The sequence below is a fragment of the Carcharodon carcharias genome, chromosome 3, assembly GCF_017639515.1.
Source record: "Carcharodon carcharias isolate sCarCar2 chromosome 3, sCarCar2.pri, whole genome shotgun sequence".
NCBI classification, from domain to species: Eukaryota; Metazoa; Chordata; class Chondrichthyes; order Lamniformes; family Lamnidae; genus Carcharodon; species Carcharodon carcharias.
This window is the reverse complement of record NC_054469.1, coordinates 125,215,395-125,235,302: the sequence shown is the minus strand read 5'-3', so window position 1 is coordinate 125,235,302 and position 19,908 is coordinate 125,215,395. Positions and strand designations below refer to the sequence as shown.

General features: G+C 48.2%; 1 protein-coding gene across 3 annotated transcripts in view; it reads left to right on the top strand.

The window, feature by feature from the left end:
* dgkb (diacylglycerol kinase, beta) overlaps window positions 1-19,908 on the top strand; it is a 975,484-nt gene that overhangs the window by 811,066 nt on the left and 144,510 nt on the right. For all 3 annotated transcript variants that reach the window (XM_041184471.1, XM_041184469.1, XM_041184470.1), the window contains one exon: window positions 12,613-12,808. In XM_041184471.1, coding sequence (XP_041040405.1) covers window positions 12,613-12,808 — 196 coding nt within the window. The remainder of the gene's footprint in view (window positions 1-12,612; window positions 12,809-19,908) is intronic.

The window sequence follows — 19,908 nt, the reverse complement described above, 5'->3', positions numbered from 1 at the left end:
TGCACTCTTCTTTGAACTAGAGTTGATCCCCTGGCTTGATGGTAATGGTAAAGTGGGGGCTATGCTGGGCCATGAGGTTACACATTGTGTTTGAGTACAATTCTGCTGCTGCTCATGGTCCACAGCACTTCATGGATGCCCAGTCTTGAGTTGCTAGGTCTGTTCAAAATCTGTCCCATTTAGCACAGTGATAGTGCTACACAACATGATGGGGGTATCCACAATGTTAAGGCAAGACTTTGTCTCCACAACGACTGTGCGGTGGTCATTCCAACCAATACTTTCATGGACAGATGTATCTGCGGCAGGCAAGTTAGTGAGGATGAGGTCAAGTATGTTTTTCCCTTTTGTTGGTTCTCTCACTACTTGCTGCAGACCCAGTCTAGCAGCTACGTTGACCAGCTCGATCAGTAATGGTGCTACCAAGCCACCCTTGGTGATCGACATTGAAGTTCCCCCACCCAGAGTACAGTCTGCACCCTTGCCATCCTCAGTGCTCCCTCCAAGGGTGTTCAGCATGGAGGAGCACTGATTCATTATCTGAGGGAGGACAATATGCGGTAATCAGCAGGAGGTTTCCTTGTCCATGTTTGGCCTGATGCCGTGAGACCTCATGGGATCCGGAGTCAATGTTGAGGACTCCCAGGGCAACTCCCTCTCAACTGTAAAACACTGTGCCGCCACCTCTGCTGGGTCTGTCCTGCCAGTGGGACAGGACATACCCAGGGATGATAATGGTGGTGTCTGGGATGTTATTAGTAAGGTCTGATTCTGTGAGCATGACTATGTCAGGCTGTTGCTTGACTAGTCTGTGAGACAGCTCTCCCAATTTTGGCACTTGCCCCCAGGTATTAGTAAGGAAGACTTTGCAGAGTCGACAGGGCTGAGACTGCTGTTGTCATTTCCAGTGCCTAGGTCAATGCCGGGTGGTCCGTCCAGTTTCATTCCTATTTGTGACTTTGTAGCGAATTGTTACAACTGAGTGGCTTGATGGGCTATTTCAGAGGACATTTAAGAGTCAAACACTTCTTGACGACAGTTTCAATATCATTGTTCATATCCGGCCACAAGATTGTCTCTCTTGGGAGTCTTATAGTCTGATCTATGCCCATGAGTGAGTGATGAAGTTTTCCAAGAATATCAGGTTGCAAAGATTCTGGTATGCGATGTTTCTGCCTTTAGAAATGACTCCCCGAGAGATGCCTACTTCATCCCAATGAGGCCAAAATGGTCTCATGTGTGCTTGGACATGCTGAATTGAATCAGGCCATCTTTCAGTGATGGTCTTTCAGCTTCCATGGTGTTGAATCTTTTGCCCTTTCTTCTTCTAGCTGCTGGCAATTGCCTTGCGCAAAATGTACCAGATCAGTCGGCGGACTTGCATTCTCCACAAGTGTAATGTTGTAGCTCCCTCAAAACTATCAATTTTGTCAAAATAATCTGGGTATTTTGATGTTAGGTCATGAACTGAGGGAAAAGAATAGTTTCTGAGGTTAATCTGCCTTGTGATGTCCAACTAATTCCATGAATTGGTTCTAATGCAAGGTCACAGCACACTGGTAGACCTGCAATCGCTGAACCTTTAGTCTCCATGATGTAGAACATCTGTAGCACCCAGGAGGACCTATTGCTCTTGCTCTCCAGGCCTACAGATCCTGCTCATGAAATTAGTGAACGGTTGTATGTTGAGAGTTTCATAGTAGTAGATTCCGCCATGGCCCTCCATTTCTATGGATTCATGTCTTTTAGAAACCACAGAGGTAGGATTTGGCACTTGTCCCTGCATCAATCTTGGCCGATGACAAATAGTTACTAACTTTCTTGGAGCAGATAAATTGAATCTTGGCAAATACTTCAGAAGGTATGATGGCTTTTAAGTTTTCCACGAGATTGACGGTGTGAAACATGTGTTCACCCCTCTTCGTCCTGTTGTGCACATCATCGTCATGGTTTGGTTTGTCCAGCGCCTCATGATGTGTGTCTGATCGCATACCAGCTGGTCATTATTATTGCCTGAAGGTACCCATTGTATATAGTCTGTTTGGATCACTGCATGGCTCTTTGTAGCTGCATCAGCTTTTGCTCTAGTACACTGCACTGTCAATGGCCCTTTCTGCCACATGCCTGGCAGAATTGATGGAAAGCTGGACATTTCCTTGGTACATGCAGAAAACCACACCTTCCACATATCTGAAACAAAAACAGAATTACCTGGAAAAACTCAGCAGGTCTGGCAGCATCGGTGGAGAAGAAAAGAGTTGACGTTTCGAGTCCTCATGACCCTTCGACAGAACTTGCGTTCGAGTCCAAGAAAGAGTTGAAATATAAGCTGGTTTAAGGTGTGTGTGTGGGGGGCGGAGAGATAGAGAGACAAAGAGGTGGAGGGGGGGTGGGGCTGTGTGGTTGTAGGGACAAACAAGCAGTGATAGAAGCAGATCATCAAAAGATGTCAACGACAATAGTACAATAGAACACATAAGTGTTAAAATTAAAGTTGGTGATATTATCTAAACGAATGTGCTAATTAAGAATGGATGGTAGGGCACTCAAGGTATAGCTCTAGTGGGTTTTTTTTATATTTTTTTCATATATATATATCATGGAAATAGGTGGGAAAAGGAAAATCTTTATAATTTATTGGAAAACAAAAAGGGAAGGGGGAAACAGAAAGGGGGTGGGGATGGGGGAGGGAGCTTACGACCTAAAGTTGTTGAATTCAATATTCAGTCCAGAAGGCTGTAAAGTCCCTAGTCGGAAGATGAGGTGTTGTTCCTCCAGTTTGCGTTGGGCTTCACTGGAACAATGCAGCAAGCCAAGGACAGACATGTGGGCAAGAGAGCAGGGTGGAGTGTTGAAATGGCAAGCGACAGGGAGGTTTGGGTCATTCTTGCGGACAGACCGCAGGTGTTCTGCAAAGCGGTCGCCCAGTTTACGTTTGGTCTCTCCAATGTAGAGGAGACCACATTGGGAGCAACGGATGCAGTAGACTAAGTTGGGGGAAATGCAAGTGAAATGCTGCTTCACTTGAAAGGAGTGTTTGGGTCCTTGGATGGTGAGGAGAGAGGAAGTGAAGGGGCAGGTGTTGCATTTTTTGCGTGGGCATGGGGTGGTGCCATAGGAGGGGGTTGAGGAGTAGGGGGTGATGGAGGAGTGGACCAGGGTGTCCCGGAGGGAGCGATCCCTACGGAATGCCGATAAGGGGGGGTGAAGGGAAGATGTGTTTGGTGGTGGCATCATGCTGGAGCTGGCGGAAATGGCGGAGGATGATCCTTTGAATGCGGAGGCTGGTGGGGTGATAAGTGAGGACAAGGGGGACTCTATCATGTTTCTGGGAGGGAGGAGAAGGCGTGAGGGCGGATGCGCGGGAGATGGGCCGGACACGGTTGAGGGCCCTGTCAACGACCGTGGGTGGAAAACCTCGGTTAAGGAAGAAGGAGGACATGTCAGAGGAACTGTTTTTGAATGTAGCATCATCGGAACAGATGCAACGGAGGCGAAGGAATTGAGAGAATGGGATGGAGTCCTTACAGGAAGCAGGGTGTGAGGAGCTGTAGTCGAGATAGCTGTGGGAGCCGGTGGGTTTGTAATGGATATTGGTGGACAGTCTATCACCAGAGATTGAGACAGAGAGGTCAAGGAAGGGAAGGGAAGTGTCAGAGATGGACCACGTGAAAATGATGGAGGGGTGGAGATTGGAAGCAAAATTAATAAATTTTTCCAAGTCCTGACGAGAGCATGAAGCGGCACCGAAGTAATCATCGATGTACCGGAGAAAGAGTTGTGGAAGGGGGCCGGAGTAGGACTGGAACAAGGAATGTTCCACATATCCCATAAAGAGACAGGCATAGCTGGGGCCCATGCGGGTACCCATAGCCACACCTTTTATTTGGAGGAAGTGAGAGGAGTTGAAGGAGAAATTGTTCAGTGTGAGAACAAGTTCAGCCAGACGGAGGAGAGTAGTGGTGGATGGGGATTGTTCGGGCCTCTGTTCGAGGAAGAAGCTAAGGGCCCTCAGACCATCCTGGTGGGGGATGGAGGTGTAGAGGGATTGGACGTCCATGGTGAAGAGTAAGCGGTTGGGGCCAGGGAACTGGAAATTGTTGATGTGACGTAAGGTGTCAGAGGAATCACGGATGTAGGTGGGAAGGGACTGGACAAGGGGAGAGAGAAGGGAGTCAAGATAACGAGAAATGAGTTCTGTGGGGCAGGAGCAAGCTGAGATGATCAGTCTACCGGGGCAGTTCTGTTTGTGGATTTTGGGTAGGAGATAGAAGCGGGCCGTCCGAGGTTGGGCGACTATCAGGTTGGAAGCTGTGGGAGGGAGATCCCCAGAGGAGATGAGGTCAGTGACAGTCCTGGAAACAATGGCTTGATGTTCAGTGGTGGGGTCATGGTCCAGGGAGAGGTAGGAGGAAGTGTCTGTGAGTTGACGCTCAGCCTCCGCGAGGTAGAGGTCAGTGCGCCAGACAACAACAGCACCACCCTTGTCAGCGGGTTTGATGACAATGTCAGGGTTGGATCTGAGAGAATGGAGTGCAGTAAGTTCAGAGAGAGACAGGTTAGAATGGGTGAGAGGAGCAGAGAAATTGAGACGACTAATGTCACGCCGACAGTTCTCAATGAAAAGATCGAGAGAAGGTAAGAATCCAGAGGGAGGGGTCCAGGTGGAGGGAGAATATTGGAGATGGGTAAAAGGATCCGTTGAACTGGGAGAGGACTCCTGCCCAAAGAAGTGAGCCCGGAGACGAAGACGGCGGAAGAAGAGTTCAGTATCATGCCGAGCCCGAAATTCATTGAGGTGAGGGCGTAAGGGTATGAAACTAAGTCCTTTGCTGAGCACTGAACGTTCAGCATCGGAGAGGGGAAGGTCAGGGGGTATAGTGAATACACGGCTGGGGTTGGGATTGGAAGAAAGGGTGGGGACGGAGGAACAGGCAGGGGTGGGGGGTCCTAGATGGGTGTTGGTGTCGATGAGTTGTTGTAGCTTGCGTTCCTTAACACTTGAGAGAAAGAGAAAAAGTTTCTTGTTGAGGCGTCGGATGAGCCGAAGGATAAAATGAAACTGGGGGCACGCGCAGCTTTGAAAAAGGGTACGGCGGTGCTGCTGGAGGGAGAGGTCGAGTGTGTTCATATGGCGGCGCATGGCACTGAGTGTGGATTTCAGAATGTGACGGGAACAGCAGTCCGAGAAACGTTTTATGTCCCGGAGATACCTGTAATCCTGGGTGGGTTCGAAACATGAGGGGTGGAATTTCAGTTGAAATCCACGTGGGGTAAGTCGGAGACGGAGACAGTCACTGAGAAAGGAGATATGGCTGTGAAAGCGGGTTTTAGTAAACACCTTGTCAAACACTAGGAGGGAAATGGAAAGCAAAGAAGGTGAGCAAGACAACAGAGAGATACGGAAATCTTGTCGCAGAGAGGAACAGAACTTCTTCAAGGAGGTAGGCATTTCTTGAAGAGCAGTGGCAGTCAATTAAACACAGATAAAAACAAAAAAACTGCGGATGCTGGAAATCCAAAACAAAAACAGAATTACCTGGAAAAACTCAGCAGGTCTGGCAGCATCGGTGGAGAAGAAAAGAGTTGACGTTTCGAGTCCTCATGACCCTTCGACAGAACTTGCGTTCGAGTCCAAGAAAGAGTTGAAATATAAGCTGGTTTAAGGTGTGTGTGTGGGGGGCGGAGAGATAGAGAGACAAAGAGGTGGAGGGGGGGTGGGGCTGTGTGGTTGTAGGGACAAACAAGCAGTGATAGAAGCAGATCATCAAAAGATGTCAACGACAATAGTACAATAGAACACATAGGTGTTAAAATTAAAGTTGGTGATATTATCTAAACGAATGTGCTAATTAAGAATGGATGGTAGGGCACTCAAGGTATAGCTCTAGTGGGTTTTTTTTATATTTTTTTTATATATATATCATGGAAATAGGTGGGAAAAGGAAAATCTTTATAACTTATTGGAAAACAAAAAGGGAAGGGGGAAACAGAAAGGGGGTGGGGATGGGGGAGGGAGCTTACGACCTAAAGTTGTTGAATTCAATATTCAGTCCAGAAGGCTGTAAAGTCCCTAGTCGGAAGATGAGGTGTTGTTCCTCCAGTTTGCGTTGGGCTTCACTGGAACAATGCAGCAAGCCAAGGACAGACATGTGGGCAAGAGAGCAGGGTGGAGTGTTGAAATGGCAAGCGACAGGGAGGTTTTGGTCATTCATATCTGACTTGATTTGGGTGTTCTAGAAAATACATCAACAATTGGTGTGGTACTTAGGACCTGCAAGCTTCATTGATGTTTTGAGGATCACTTTGTGCTCACATCCATCCTTGAGTAGCTCTTCGATGGTATGCATTTTGGTCTTGTCTGGCAGATCTGCCTGGAATGTTTCCATAGGAATGGATCTGATCACCAACTCAACAATTCTGTCTGCTAGCTCTGCATTTGAAAACATTGCAGTATGTGCCCTTTTCCTCTCCATCTGCTGACAAAGTGTTCTATGGATTCTGCAGGCTGTTGTCAAAATGACATAAACTCTAGTCGATCAATATGGAAGTTTAACCTGATACTGAGCCGGTCTTTCAATGTAGTTTGTATCTTTTGGGGATCTTTTAGTTCTTCTGCTGTTAATCCTGACATGTTCAGCCTGTGTATACCTTTATTCCCAATTGCTTGGCAAATTTTTATGGCTTTGCAATCCCTGATTCAGATATACCTGAATCAAGAAATCATAGCTCTGTACAGTGTTTGAACATTTTGAATTCGGATGGTAGGTCAGCTGCATCCCAATTCAAACTGGGATGTTTTGTGAACATTTTATCATTCCTTTGACTTTCCTCCTTATTTTATTCAATTTATTGTTCAGCAAATCCTGAAGCCTTCCATTATAATTGCAACCTTCTCTGGCCCAATTTCATGATGGCTTCATTTTTTTTCTGTTTTGTTTGATTCTCCCTTGCTTGCTATTGATCTGGCCCACACAACTGGCCACTCACCTTTTCATGACTGAGTTAAGCCCGTGCTGGTCCCCTCAATGTGTTGTCCCACCCGCTGGCTATGTGCTGCAACGTTATCATGGGGGGACCTGTCTGCTTACCAGCTCTTTACTTGAGCACTATCTCTGCACTGTATCTTCAAAGCTTTCCTGTGTAGTCACCAGGCTGTGGTTTCAGCACTCTGATGTTGCAAACTCCTTGCAGTCTGACCAAAATGTCGAGGGTTGTCTCATGCCATGTAGCACAATCTAAGCGTAGAAAGCTTGAAGACATCAGCAGCAGAGTCGTATGTGCTGTGTTCTGTTCACAGGCCAAAGTGAAACTGAGGCTGGATCACATGACACACTTCCCCTCTAGTGATGGCATGGTGCTACCCCTTAAAGACATGTTACAACAAGCCCTGCTTTGTGTGGGTGCTGTGAGGCTCTTGTCATGTTCCTCAACCTTTCTTACCATGAACCAATACATTGTCCATATGGAAAATGACCCCCTGTAGGCCCTGGAAAATGGCCGACATCTTACACTGAAATATTTCTGGTGCTGAAGTGATTCCAAATGGCAGGAAGTTAAAGTAGAATCTGCCAAATGGGGTAATGAATGTGGTCAGCAGCCTGGACTCTTTGTCAAGGGAAGTTGCCCAAAGCCGCTGTTGGCGTCCAGCTTTGAAAATACCAGGATGTTAGAGAGTTTACTTAGGCTTTTGTCCACTGTGGACAAGGGATGTACTTCTTTGTTTATGGCTTTGTTGATCTGTGTCAGGTCAACGCAAATACAGATGGACCCATTTGTTTGGGATTGGAACAATCTTGGAGCACCATGCAGTTGGTTGCGTGATTGGGGAGATGACTCCCATCTTTGTTGTCTTGTCCAGCTGCTGTGGCACTTGTTTCATGAGTGGCTGGGGAATCTTTTGTGGTGTGAATAGGCACACGGGTTTAGCATCCTCCCTCAGTATGATCTTCTATGTGTTTTCCAGTCGCCCCTGTCCTGTAAAGAGCTTTGCGAACTCACTTTTAAACTTGGAGCCAGGCCCCTGTTGGTTGACCTTGCCAATTTTTTGTAGAAGTTTGACAGAGACTTTGCAGCTTTAGTAGTGAACAGTCCTGGTTGTGGACCATGAACAGGTGTCTCAGATCCTCTATCATTGTACCTCAGTGTCGCCTGCAGGGTGCCTTTCACTAGGGACTTTATGCCTGCTGCTCTGTGTGTCATGGATGGCATCAGCCTTTGGGTCACCAGTCATTGTTCTCTGTCCGACAGGACCATAACTCTGGTCCAATTTAAAGTTTGTGCGATGGCCGTTAACTAAAATGTCTGCATTCCAAAACAAAAGTCCAGGATCTTTGATCTAACCCAGGAAGCATGGCTGTACATCCTCTTGCTGTGCAGTCTTGAACTCATGAATCATCTTTGGTACTCGTGTGCATTTGGATGTTTTGGCCTTGCACAGTTTGCCAAAGTGTCTAATTCTGTTACATTGAAAGCATTGGACTGAAATTGCAGGACTTTGATCTCGCCTATGGGGGAGCTTTGCTCCATATCACTGGCCTGGTCACTCTACTGGTCAGTTAGAGTATTGTTTCCCTTGGCCTGGAGTGTCCTTGTTTCTGTGCTGTTTAACTAACTGAACTGTGGGGTTTCCTTTGTACTGCAGTTTACTTTCTCCTCGTAAAATGGACCTGTGCTGCTCACGAAGTTCAGACTTCCTAACAATCTGGATAGCTTTCTCGAGACTCTTCCTTCATTTGCAGTATGTATAAGAGTGCATCATCCATTCCTACAACTATTTTATCCCTCATAAATTCAGATTTTAGGTCTCCTTCACAGCCTTCAGCCATTCTATACAAATCATTAATGAATGAGATGATGCATTTTCCCTGCTGCTGGACACATTTATTAAATTTAACCCTTTTAATGATTTTGGAATTCTTCAGTCAAAATAAACATTGAATGATTTTAATACTTCTTCAAAGTTAGCAGAAAATTTATTGATTCCTTGTCTAGCAATAATGTCTGCTATTGGGCCTACCACATAAAGCAGTGTGTTAACTTGCTCAGCTTCTGTCTTTTTATACAGACCTGAAACAATCATGTATTACAGAATCTTTTTCTTCAAAGTCCCCAATTGTGTGATTGACCTTGGCCTTGGATAAGTCCAAATTGATCTGGATCTCTGATCCATGGTTAAAAGATTTAAAAGTGTAGGTTCGACTTCAAGATGCTGCTGAAATTCAAGATGCTGCTGAAATTCAAGATAGCGCCACCGTTCATATAAAGGCAAAGGGTTTACCCGCACTTGCTGGTTTTGACGGGCTCCCGCTGCAATGGTGCTCATACTCAGACTTTAAGAAGTTTTAAACAATGACTGCTTGGATCGACCAGCTGCAGACTTCTCTGTTTCAGCGCTATGCTTTGGGATCCCAGAAGAGTTGAATCCAGTTTTTTCTGGTCTTCACAGCTGATTCTTTAGTTGAGATTATTCAAATTATTTTTTTTTTCCTTCAGAGTGAGCTCTGTCACATGTTCAGGCACCAACTCGGTGGAGGGGAGAGGGGGGTGCGGAATTGTCCGGTTCCATTAGCGGTGGACATCAGGGCGAGCGTGAGCAGACAATATGGTGAAAAGTTCTAAAATTGTTCACATGCCATTGTGAAACCAGTGTTCAATTGTCCAATTCACCCATCAATAGCAGACTGCGTTTCCCACTGCTGCACGCCAGGAACTTAAGTATTGAAATTAAGCATCTTATTATAAGCTCTGCTCACCAGAATCATCCCCTCCAGCTCCCCCGCCATCAAATTTACCACCGCAATACTCGTCAAACTTCGGATCTATCCTTAAGCCTTACTCCCACATACGGATAAGAGGATTGTGCGCTTCTCCTTCAGAACAATGTCATTAGCTTGGAAAAAGAACATGAGATATTCAACATAATGAGACCAACCATCCACCATTGGGTTGAAAGGAACAAACTCTTCCAAACTGCAGCATGCTTTGTGGGGACTGCTTCGACGATTAGGATGGAAATACTACTTATAATTACCGTATGAGGTACGGCCCAATTTTGGTTCACTTGATGCTCTTCCTCTCTTTTTCATGCTTTTTTTTGTCATCCTTCTCTGCATTTTCTTGCTTTTTCACCTCATCGCCAGTTTGTTAGATCTTTGGTCACTAGTTTGGTTGGACTAATGGATCCAGATTGCACACCAAGGTAGCCCACACTACTCTGTCATTGGATAATATCATGTGTTCTTCTATTATATCTTTCTTCTTAAAGGTATATTACACATCAGATTACCATAGTACACTGTGGGCCATCAGCAGCAGAATTGTACTCGAACACAAACACAGTCTCATGGCCCGCTATCCCCCACTCTACCATTCCCATCAAGCCGGGGATCAACACTGGTTCAATGATAAGTGCAGGAGGACATACAAAGAGCAGCACCAGGGATACCTAAAAATGATGTGCCAACCTGGTGAGGCTATAACACAGGACTACATGCATGCCAAACAGCATAAGCAGCAAGTGATGTATAAGAGCTAAATGATCCCACAACCAACGGAACAGATTTAACCTCTGCAGTCCTGCCACATCCAGTAGTGAATGGTGGTAGACAATTAAACAAAACACTGAAGGAGGAGGCTCCACAAATATCCCTATCCTCAAAGATGGGGGAGCCCAGCACATCAGTGTAAATACAAGGCTGAAGCATTGAAGACAAGGGTAGGAATTGTGCGACGAGTAACTCACATCCTGGCTCCCCGAAGCCTGTCCACCATCTACAAGGCACAAGCCCAGGAGTGAGATGGAATATTCCCCTTGCCTGGGTGAGTGCAGTTCTCACAACATTCAAGAAGCTTGATACCATCCAGGACAAAGCAGCCCGCTTGATTGGCACCACATCCACAAACATTCACTCCCTCCACCACTGATGCACAGTAGCAGCAGTGTGTACCGTCTACAAGATGCACTGCAGGAATTCACCAAGTCTCCTTAGACAGCTCCTTCCAAACCCATGACCACTGCCATCTAGAAGGACGAGGGCAGCAGATAGATGGGAATGCCACCAACTGGAAGTTCCCCTCCAAGTCACTCACCATACTGATTTGGAAATATATTGCCATTCCTTCACTGTTGCTGGGTAAAAATCCTGGACTCCTTCCTAACAGCACTGTGGGTGTACCTACACCACATGGACTGCAGCGGTTCAAGAAAGCAGCTCACCACCACTTTCTCAAGTACAATTAAGGATGGGCAATAAATGCTGGCCTAGCATTTATGGTCCACGTCCTGTGAATGAATAAAAAAAAATCCAATAGTTGGTGGGGGGCAGAGTGCTACCTGTAGTGAAATTGTAAGCATGTTCTTTATAAATGAGTTAGCGATTTTGCTGTAGTTGAACGCAAAGGAATTCTTGCATCTTGACATCTCTGGTGACACAATTGAAATTTATAACTTGCTGCTTTGGGAATTGTGAAGGTGAAATTGGCCTTGTGCAACAGCATAAAACAAGTGATAGCAAATTGCAGTTGGTTCGACGCCATGGGCATAATTTTGCTCTCATTGGCAGGTGTGACAGGTGGGCCCGGGAGCAGTCATGAAACCTATCGCCACCTGCAATTGTGTCCCAACATGGATTCAGCTCAGTGCTTCTGGGGTTGGGCGCGGGGGGAGTGCGAGCGTGGAAGTGTGCGCATGCATGGGGGTGCACATTAAAAGCTCCTTGAGGCACAGAGCTGTCTCATGGAGCTGAAGAATTTTGAAAATAAAAAATAAAGAATTTAAAAATGTTAATAACACGTTAAATAATGTTAATAACATGTCCCTGCTCATGTGACAGAGTCACATGAGCAGGGACATGTTAGAAATTAGTTTGAAAATTTTTTATTTCTTCTAATCACTGAATGAAAGCTCACCTCCCCTGTGGATGAGGTTTTGCAAAAAATCCAAAGGCCGCTTGGCCTTTTCGCCTGCCCGCCAACTGCAAGGTTGGACGGGCATCAAAAAATTTCATTTGATTAGAACTTTAATGGCCTTAATAGGCCTGTTAATTGTCGGTGGGCGTGTGCACGCCCACTGACTGAAATATCGCGCATCATTTTTCGCTCATTTGGGTCGGGCATGCGCCTGCCTGTTGATCGCTATATTCTGCACCATGTTTGACTTGCTTTTCAATCAAAATCAATCGGCTCTCAACTCACCATCAGCCATTTTGCACAACACCCAAGACCAGCGTCTCCATTGTATTTACCTGTACTTTGTCACATGATGCTGTACTAGACCTCACCTGCAATATCGACAACAGCCATGGACAAATAAATTATTTAGTTAGGACTGAAGCTCAAATGCAAACAATTGTTATTTAGATTGTATGAATAATCATTTTCAGACAAAACTGCCCAGGCATGGGACTAATGAGGCCTAAGCAACTGAGGCCTGGGAATTAACAGTGAAGGCCACATTGTTCATCATTCTTCTTGGCTGCCACCTGCATGGTTCCTGCCTGGGAGTTAAAATCAAATCTATCTTGACATTTTTGTGGTTAAAATTGCAAATGGTAGTTTAATTTAATTCAAGCATAGTGATTGTGTTTTTTTTTATTTGATTCATCTTTCCAGTGCAATGGAATTCTACTGGACTTGAGCAATATGCCCTTGGAAGGCATAGCTGTTTTGAATATACCAAGCATACATGGTGGATCAAACCTTTGGGGAGAGAGCAAAAAAAGGCGAAGCTACCATCGAGCCAGTAAAAAAGTGCCAGATAAACGGGCAACAGTTATAGATGCCAAAGAGCTGAAATTCTGTGCTCAAGGTAGGAAGCTGTCTTGTAATAGGCTGCTTGACAACATTCATGACAATATTCGACACTGATTCTAAAATCAATTCACAAATCAGATTATCTGATATGAGATTAACATTCAAGGATGTTTTCCAATTGTGATTATCAACCATGAAACTCTATTTCACTCTTTGAAACAAAGACATTTATAGTTCATCAAATCTAATGCATTTAGTTTTTTATTTATTCTGAGAACAGTCAACAGTTTTGTCCATTTCTTCAACTCTTGTCATAATATTTTGCAATAAGTACATTCAGAACCTCGTTTATATATGAATTAAAAGATGAGCAAAAAGCAGAAATGTTTATGCAGTACCAAAGGCGCCTCCATAAATAAAATGTACATAGAGAGGCCAGTTCAGTGTCACAAGATTGAATTTAATCCAAAAGGAAATATTTGTTAAAATGCAAATGCACTTTCCCTCTCTGGGGTTTTCAACATATTAATATTTTGATGTTCATCATCAACAAATGGTTAAACCTCCACTTTAGAAGTAGATACACAACTCTCAGGAGAGCCAAGAACCCTGCTTCTAGTCCACAAGCGTACAATTAAAATTGAATTAAGATAAGGTGCAGCCTGCAGTCTTAACCATTAAGTTGTCAGTATATTTTCTGCTTTATGTGTGCACCTGGAACTGGAAGCATGACAAAATTGACTATCCCATAGTCGTGTGTTACTGATTTATTTGCATTCATCTTTCCTGCATAATTTCATACTAATACTTAGTGAGGCCACAGCTGGAGCACTGTGTGCAGTTCTGGTCACTACATTATAGGAAGGATGTGATTGCACCCCCTGCAGTGCAGAGCAGATTCACCAGGATGTTGCCTGGGATGAAATATTTAATTTATGGAGAGAGTTGGATAGACTTGGGTTGTTTTCGTTGGAGCAGAGAAGACTGAGGGGCGACCTGATCGAGATGTACAAGATTGAGGGGCATGGACAGGGTGGATAGGGAGCAGCTGTTCCCCTTAGTTGAAGGGTCAGTCACAAGGGGGCATAAGTTCAAGGTGAGGGGCAGGAGGTTTAGGGGGATGTGAGGAAAAACTTTTTTACCCAGAGGGTGTTGACTGTATGGAATGCACTGCCTGGGAAGGTGGTGGAGGTGGGTTGCCTCGCATCCTTTAAAAAGTACCTGGATGAGCGCTTGGCACATCATAACATTCAAGGCTATTGGCCAAGTGCTGGTAAATGGGATTTGTTAGGTAAGTCAGGTGTTTCTCATGTGTAGGTGCAGACTCGATGGGCCAAAGGGCCTCTTCTGCACTGTGATTCTGTGAATATAGGTGAGCTTCAAATATAAACACACACACCTAGGGCAGAATTTTCCGAGCCCGCTGGTGGCAGGCATGCACAGAAAATATGGGGGGACCCACTTTACGACAGCGTGAAGGCAGGTCGTGATCTTCCATTCAGCCCGCCAAAGGCAGGCCGCGTTTCTCGCCATCGATCGGCAGGGAGCTAATTGTAATATAAAAGCAAAATATTGAAACAAAAATAGCTGGAAAAACTCAGCAGGTCTGATAGCATCTGCGGAGAGGAATACAGTTAATGTTTCGAGTCCGCATTACTCTTCAATGACTTTTGAAGAGCCATATGGACTCGAAACATTAACTATATTCCTCTCTGCAGATGCTGTCAGACCTGCTGTGTTTTTCCAGCTATTTTTGTTTTTGTAGCTAATTATAATACATTAACATATAATTAAAAGGCCATCCTGCCAGGCTCTTGGAACCCCGCCATATCGTCCGTCCACGTTGGTGGGAAAACACGCCGACATGTTTCACAACAGCAAACAGGCGACGTGCACATAGTGGCCTTCACTTTGGGGGGACTGAGGTGAGTGAGCAGCAGCGTTCTCCACAGCTCACCTGTTGTTTACAGGCCTCAGGGGCACTGGGGGGAGGGGGGGTGGGGAACTGATGCCTGGCCCCAGAGGCAACTGGTGGGTTGGGGGGGGGGGGTGGTTTGTCTGGGTGCGGGTGCTGGCCAGCCTCGGAGGTGACTGCTGACGAAGGTCAAGTGCTGCCCTGATGCTGCATCCTGTCCGCAGGCAATCGAAGTGGGGGGCAGGGTAAGTGGGGGAAATGGCCACACCTGTATAAACTGACCATGCCTCTGCAACTAAGACAGATCAGGCGCAGCCACAGTGATATGATTGGGGTCAGGCTTCTAGCCTGCCCGTCCATGCAAGCAATTCGCATGCACCTACTGTACAATCTCCTTGCCAACATTGGCCAAGTAGCAGTCACTGCTGGAGGCGCTCACAGCCCCTTACAATCTCAGCATCCTGGTTTGGGCCAGTGTCCCCCATGTCGCAGGTTGACAGGGCAGCCATACAGCACACTCATCTCTGGCCATCTGAGGGGTGACCAGCACTCCCTGGAAAGCATTAAGGGACGGTCACACAGGACCAGGAAAGGTGCTAAGTACAGCCATGATAACCACATTTCTCTCTCTCTTTCATGCTGCAGGAGGACCACATCAGCATCATGGATCCTGGTGACCTCGCTGTATGCCTGATGGCCTACAGAGACTGTAGAAGCTGGAGGAGAGAGCAACGGAGGCTCCTGAACTGTGCAAAGGCAGGAGCAGCAACCTCATGAAGAAGGGACAGCAGGGGCTCCTGCACACCCTTCCCAGGAGCAACAGCGAGCCGTGGCTGACGACGCCTAGAGACACCCAGGGTCTATAGATGCCGCCTTCCATTCCTGCAGATGACTGAGAACAATGATCGCTGATGACTGCGCATGCCTAGGCACCTGGTGGCTCACATTTGCTATTTACTGCAGGACTTGACACCAAGGGCACATGGAGGGCATCCACTGCCAGTGGCTGTGAAAGTGGCCGCAGTGCTCAATTTCTATGCCTTTCAGGGCTCCACAGGTGACCTCTGTGGGATTTCACAATCTGCCACCCACAAATGCATCCATGAGGTCACGGATCCCATCTTCTCCATGTCACACAACTTTGTACATTTCGCCTATGACCAGGACAGCCAAGATGCAAGGGCATTGGATTCACCCTGATTTCGGGATTCCCACAGGTACAGGGTGCGATTGACTGCACTCATGTGGTGCTCAGGTCCCCATTGTTATACTCAGTGAACTTCATCAACCTCAAGGGCTTCCACTCAGAGTGTGCAGCTGGTATGCGAACCCAGAAACGCATCCTGCAGGTATGTGCATGGTTTCCAGGGAGTGTGGACGACACCTACATCCTGAGTCGCTCACAGATCCCTGCAGTCTTCCAGGGTCCACAGAGGCTGCAGGGTTGGCTCCTTGGAGACAAGGGCTATCTACAGAGGCTGTGGCTAATGACATCCATGGCACGGCTCAGACTGCAACAGAGCGACGCTGAAAATGCTCCTGTCATGGAGATGCAGTGGAGGGCCTAATAGTCACTCGATCGCAGGAGGATGATAACGACATGCAGTGAGGACACTCCATAGATCTTCACATTGCCTCTGAGAATGTCTGCATCCTGTCTGGCTGAGGGTAGTTTGCTTGTGCTCCATGATCAGGGCCATCTCAGAGACGCAGCCATGAAACTTTAGATGCATCTGATGCTGTGTCCGCCTTCATCACCTCAGCCCTTCAGGAGCTGTTGCACAACATCACTGGTCCCAGATGCTGGTGTGATAGGAGGCCAGCCCCACCTTAAAGGTGCTGAGAGCACACAGAGAATGAGAAAACTGTGGCACCTGCCCACTACATTCTGGCAGCAATGACCAGCACGGCTGAGGTGCAGGCATCAGTACTCTTTCCAGGGAGTGTGAGGCTGGACCATCACTGTGGTCTGAAGGCTGCACAGGGAAGAGGCCCTGGACGGAGACACCTGCCTTGAAAGGTTTCATGAGTAACAAGAACACTGCTCATCAGAACAAGGAGCCACAGGCAGGGTGGCATTCTTTTGGAGTTTATTGACAATAGTGAACAGTATGTACAAGTGATCAACACCTGTGGCCAGGCTGTGCAAGTACTTTTACCCAACTTTCCTAACCCTGCTACTAAATCTTGGTGCTCCCCGGACATCCACAGCAGAGGTGGAGGCAGCCTGCTGACTGTGACGCCCTGTCTGTAATGACTTTGGCTGGCGTCCTCTGCAGCGCTGAGACTTGGAGGGCCCCGGCCTGCTTTTGGGGTCCTGCTGTGTGGCAATAGCACCCTCTTCAGCCTATGAATGTCTGTGGAGGTCACAGGAAGAGGGGAGTCAGATGGGCCTGTCATTCCCAGAGTCACCTGGGTGAATGGCCCCGGAGCGTGTACCTGCTGATCCTCCTCTCTATGGGTGCCCAAGGGCCACTGGCTGACTCCATGAGTGGAAGGGGTAACTGGAGTGAGATCAAGCTGGCCAGCACCCCTCTCATATACACACTGTTGGAGGCCAACTACGGCATCAGTGATGGAGTAAAGCCTGCGCAGCAGTGCAGGAGTGATGTCCTACACCAAGGTCGCCATGGCAGCCGCCCCCCTTCCAGTGCTGAAGTGAGTGTGTTGAAATGACAGCGCTATCACCTCAACCTGAAGACGGACAGACTCCTCCAATGTGCCTTGCAATCTGAGGAGTGCAGTGGACATCCCTTCCTGATGTTCCCGAGCTTGCCTTTGCAGCTTAGCAACTGTAACATGACCAAGTCTAGAGGCTCGTCATCTGACTCGGACTCAGCAACATTCTGGCCTCCAGCAGCCCTCCGAGTGCCGGGGACCTGGGAAGTCCCAGCCTCCACCTGCTGTGGATCAGAAAGTGCGATGTGCTCACCAGATTGTGATCCGGAGTCTACTCTAAAGCTAGGTCGCAAAAAGGTGTGTGTCTCTGCGCTGGTGGAAGGTGTGGGTGAGCGCTGTGATGGGACTTCAGGGAGGGTGCCTCCAGATTCCTGTTCAGAGGTTTCTTCAGAGTTTGATTGGAGGCCCTTGGTAACGGACTCTGTCAGCTGTTGGGCAGATGTGCCTATGAAAGCAAGGGGAGATCATTAGTACATGTCGGTGGCCTGTGAAACAGGACACATCACTCATGGTAGAGCAGCGCCGACCTTACCGTCAGCACAGGACCTGACCCGGTCATTGCCTGCCAGCTGGGTGGTTCTGTTTTCGAATTATGTCAGGACCTTGATTTCCGGCATCCCCCCACCTGTCTGCGACCTTTCCCTCCTGTTGTGAGCCAGTTTGTCCTGCATGAGTAGAGATGAGGAGAGTGTATCAGGACGCCTGCCGGGCCAGATGATAAGTAGGCCTGACCTGTGTGGGTGGTGTGTGGTCCCATGGACGGGATGAGGATAATGACAGTATGTGTGAAAGAGAGAATGGTGATGTCTCTTGCACTGGCAGTGAGTGAAGGCCCTGTGAATTGTGATGGGTTAGTGAGTGAGAGAGTTGGGAGCGATGAAAAGAGTGACTTAACCTGGCGGAATGTAGGAGGTCATTCATCCTTTTGCAGCACTGGGTGGCTGTCCTCCTCAGCAGCGTGTTTGCGCTGACCACCGCTGCCACTGCCTCCCAAGCCAGGTTGGTGATTTTGCTACCCATCCTGCGGCCTGACCAGGGGTAGAGAACATCCTGGCGGGCCTCCATGGCATCCAACAATCGCTCAAGGGACCTGTTCTTGAAGCTGGGGGTCTGCAGTCTTTTTGCCTTTGCTGGCCATGTCTCCCAGGCAATGGTGATGAGCTGGTGGCAATGAGTGTTTTGCTGGTGGCTGCCTTCTAAAGGTGGCGGCCAGCAAGGTGCAACAGCTGGGTGATGGCGAATGGGCAAATGAGAGCCTGCCCGCCATGGAAACAGTGTATTTTGCAATAGTGAATATATAATGAGGCGGGCTTGGGAAGAAACAGCGTGAACACCTGCCATTTTCATTGGCGGTAGGACCATTATACCTGCTCACTACTGCAGAGTGCAACTCTGGGAAAATTCTGCTCCTGGACACACTCGCTCACTCTCTCGCTCACTCTCTCGCTCACTCTCTCGCTCACTCTCTCGCTCACTCTCTCGCTCACTCTCTCGCTCACTCTCTCGCTCACTCTCTCGCTCACTCTCTCGCTCACTCTCTCGCTCACTCTCTCGCTCACTCTCTCGCTCACTCTCTCGCTCACTCTCTCGCTCACTCTCTCGCTCACTCTCTCGCTCACTCTCTCGCTCACGTTCTCGCTCACGTTCTCGCTCTCCCCATCTCTCTCTCTTCCCCCCCTCCCTCTCTCTCTTACCCCCCCTTCTCTCACTTACCCCCGCCTCCCTCTCTCTCTTCCCCTCTCTCTCTCTCTCTTCCGCCCCCCTTTCTCTCTCTTCCGCCCCCCTTTCTCTCTCTTCCGCCCCCCTTTCTCTGCTCTTCCGCCCCCCTTTCTCTCTCTTCCGCCCCCCTTTCTCTCTCTTCCGCCCCCCTTTCTCTCTCTTCCGCCCCCCTTTCTCTCTCTTCCGCCCCCCTTTCTCTCTCTTCCGCCCCCCTTTCTCTCTCTTCCGCCCCCCTTTCTCTCTCTTCCGCCCCCCTTTCTCTCGTCTTCCGCCCCCCTTTCTCTCTCTTCCGCCCCCCTTTCTCTCTCTTCCGCCCCCCTTTCTCTCTCTTCCGCCCCCCTTTCTCTCTCTTCCGCCCCCCTTTCTCTCTCTTCCGCCCCCCTTTCTCTCTCTTCCGCCCCCCTTTCTCTCTCTTCCGCCCCCCTTTCTCTCTCTTCCGCCCCCCTTTCTCTCTCTTCCGCCCCCCTTTCTCTCTCTTCCGCCCCCCTTTCTCTCTCTTCCGCCCCCCTTTCTCTCTCTTCCGCCCCCCTTTCTCTCTCTTCCGCCCCCCTTTCTCTCGTCTTCCGCCCCCCTTTCTCTCTCTTCCGCCCCCCTTTCTCTCTCTTCCGCCCCCCTTTCTCTCGTCTTCCGCCCCCCTTTCTCTGTCTTCCGCCCCCCTTTCTCTCTCTTCCGCCCCCCTTTCTCTGTCTTCCGCCCCCCTTTCTCTCTTCTTCCGCCCCCCTTTCTCTCTCTTCCGCCCCCCTTTCTCTCTCTTCCGCCCCCCTTTCTCTCTCTTCCGCCCCCCTTTCTCTCTGTCTTCCGCCCCCCTTTCTCTGTCTTCCGCCCCCCTTTCTCTGTCTTCC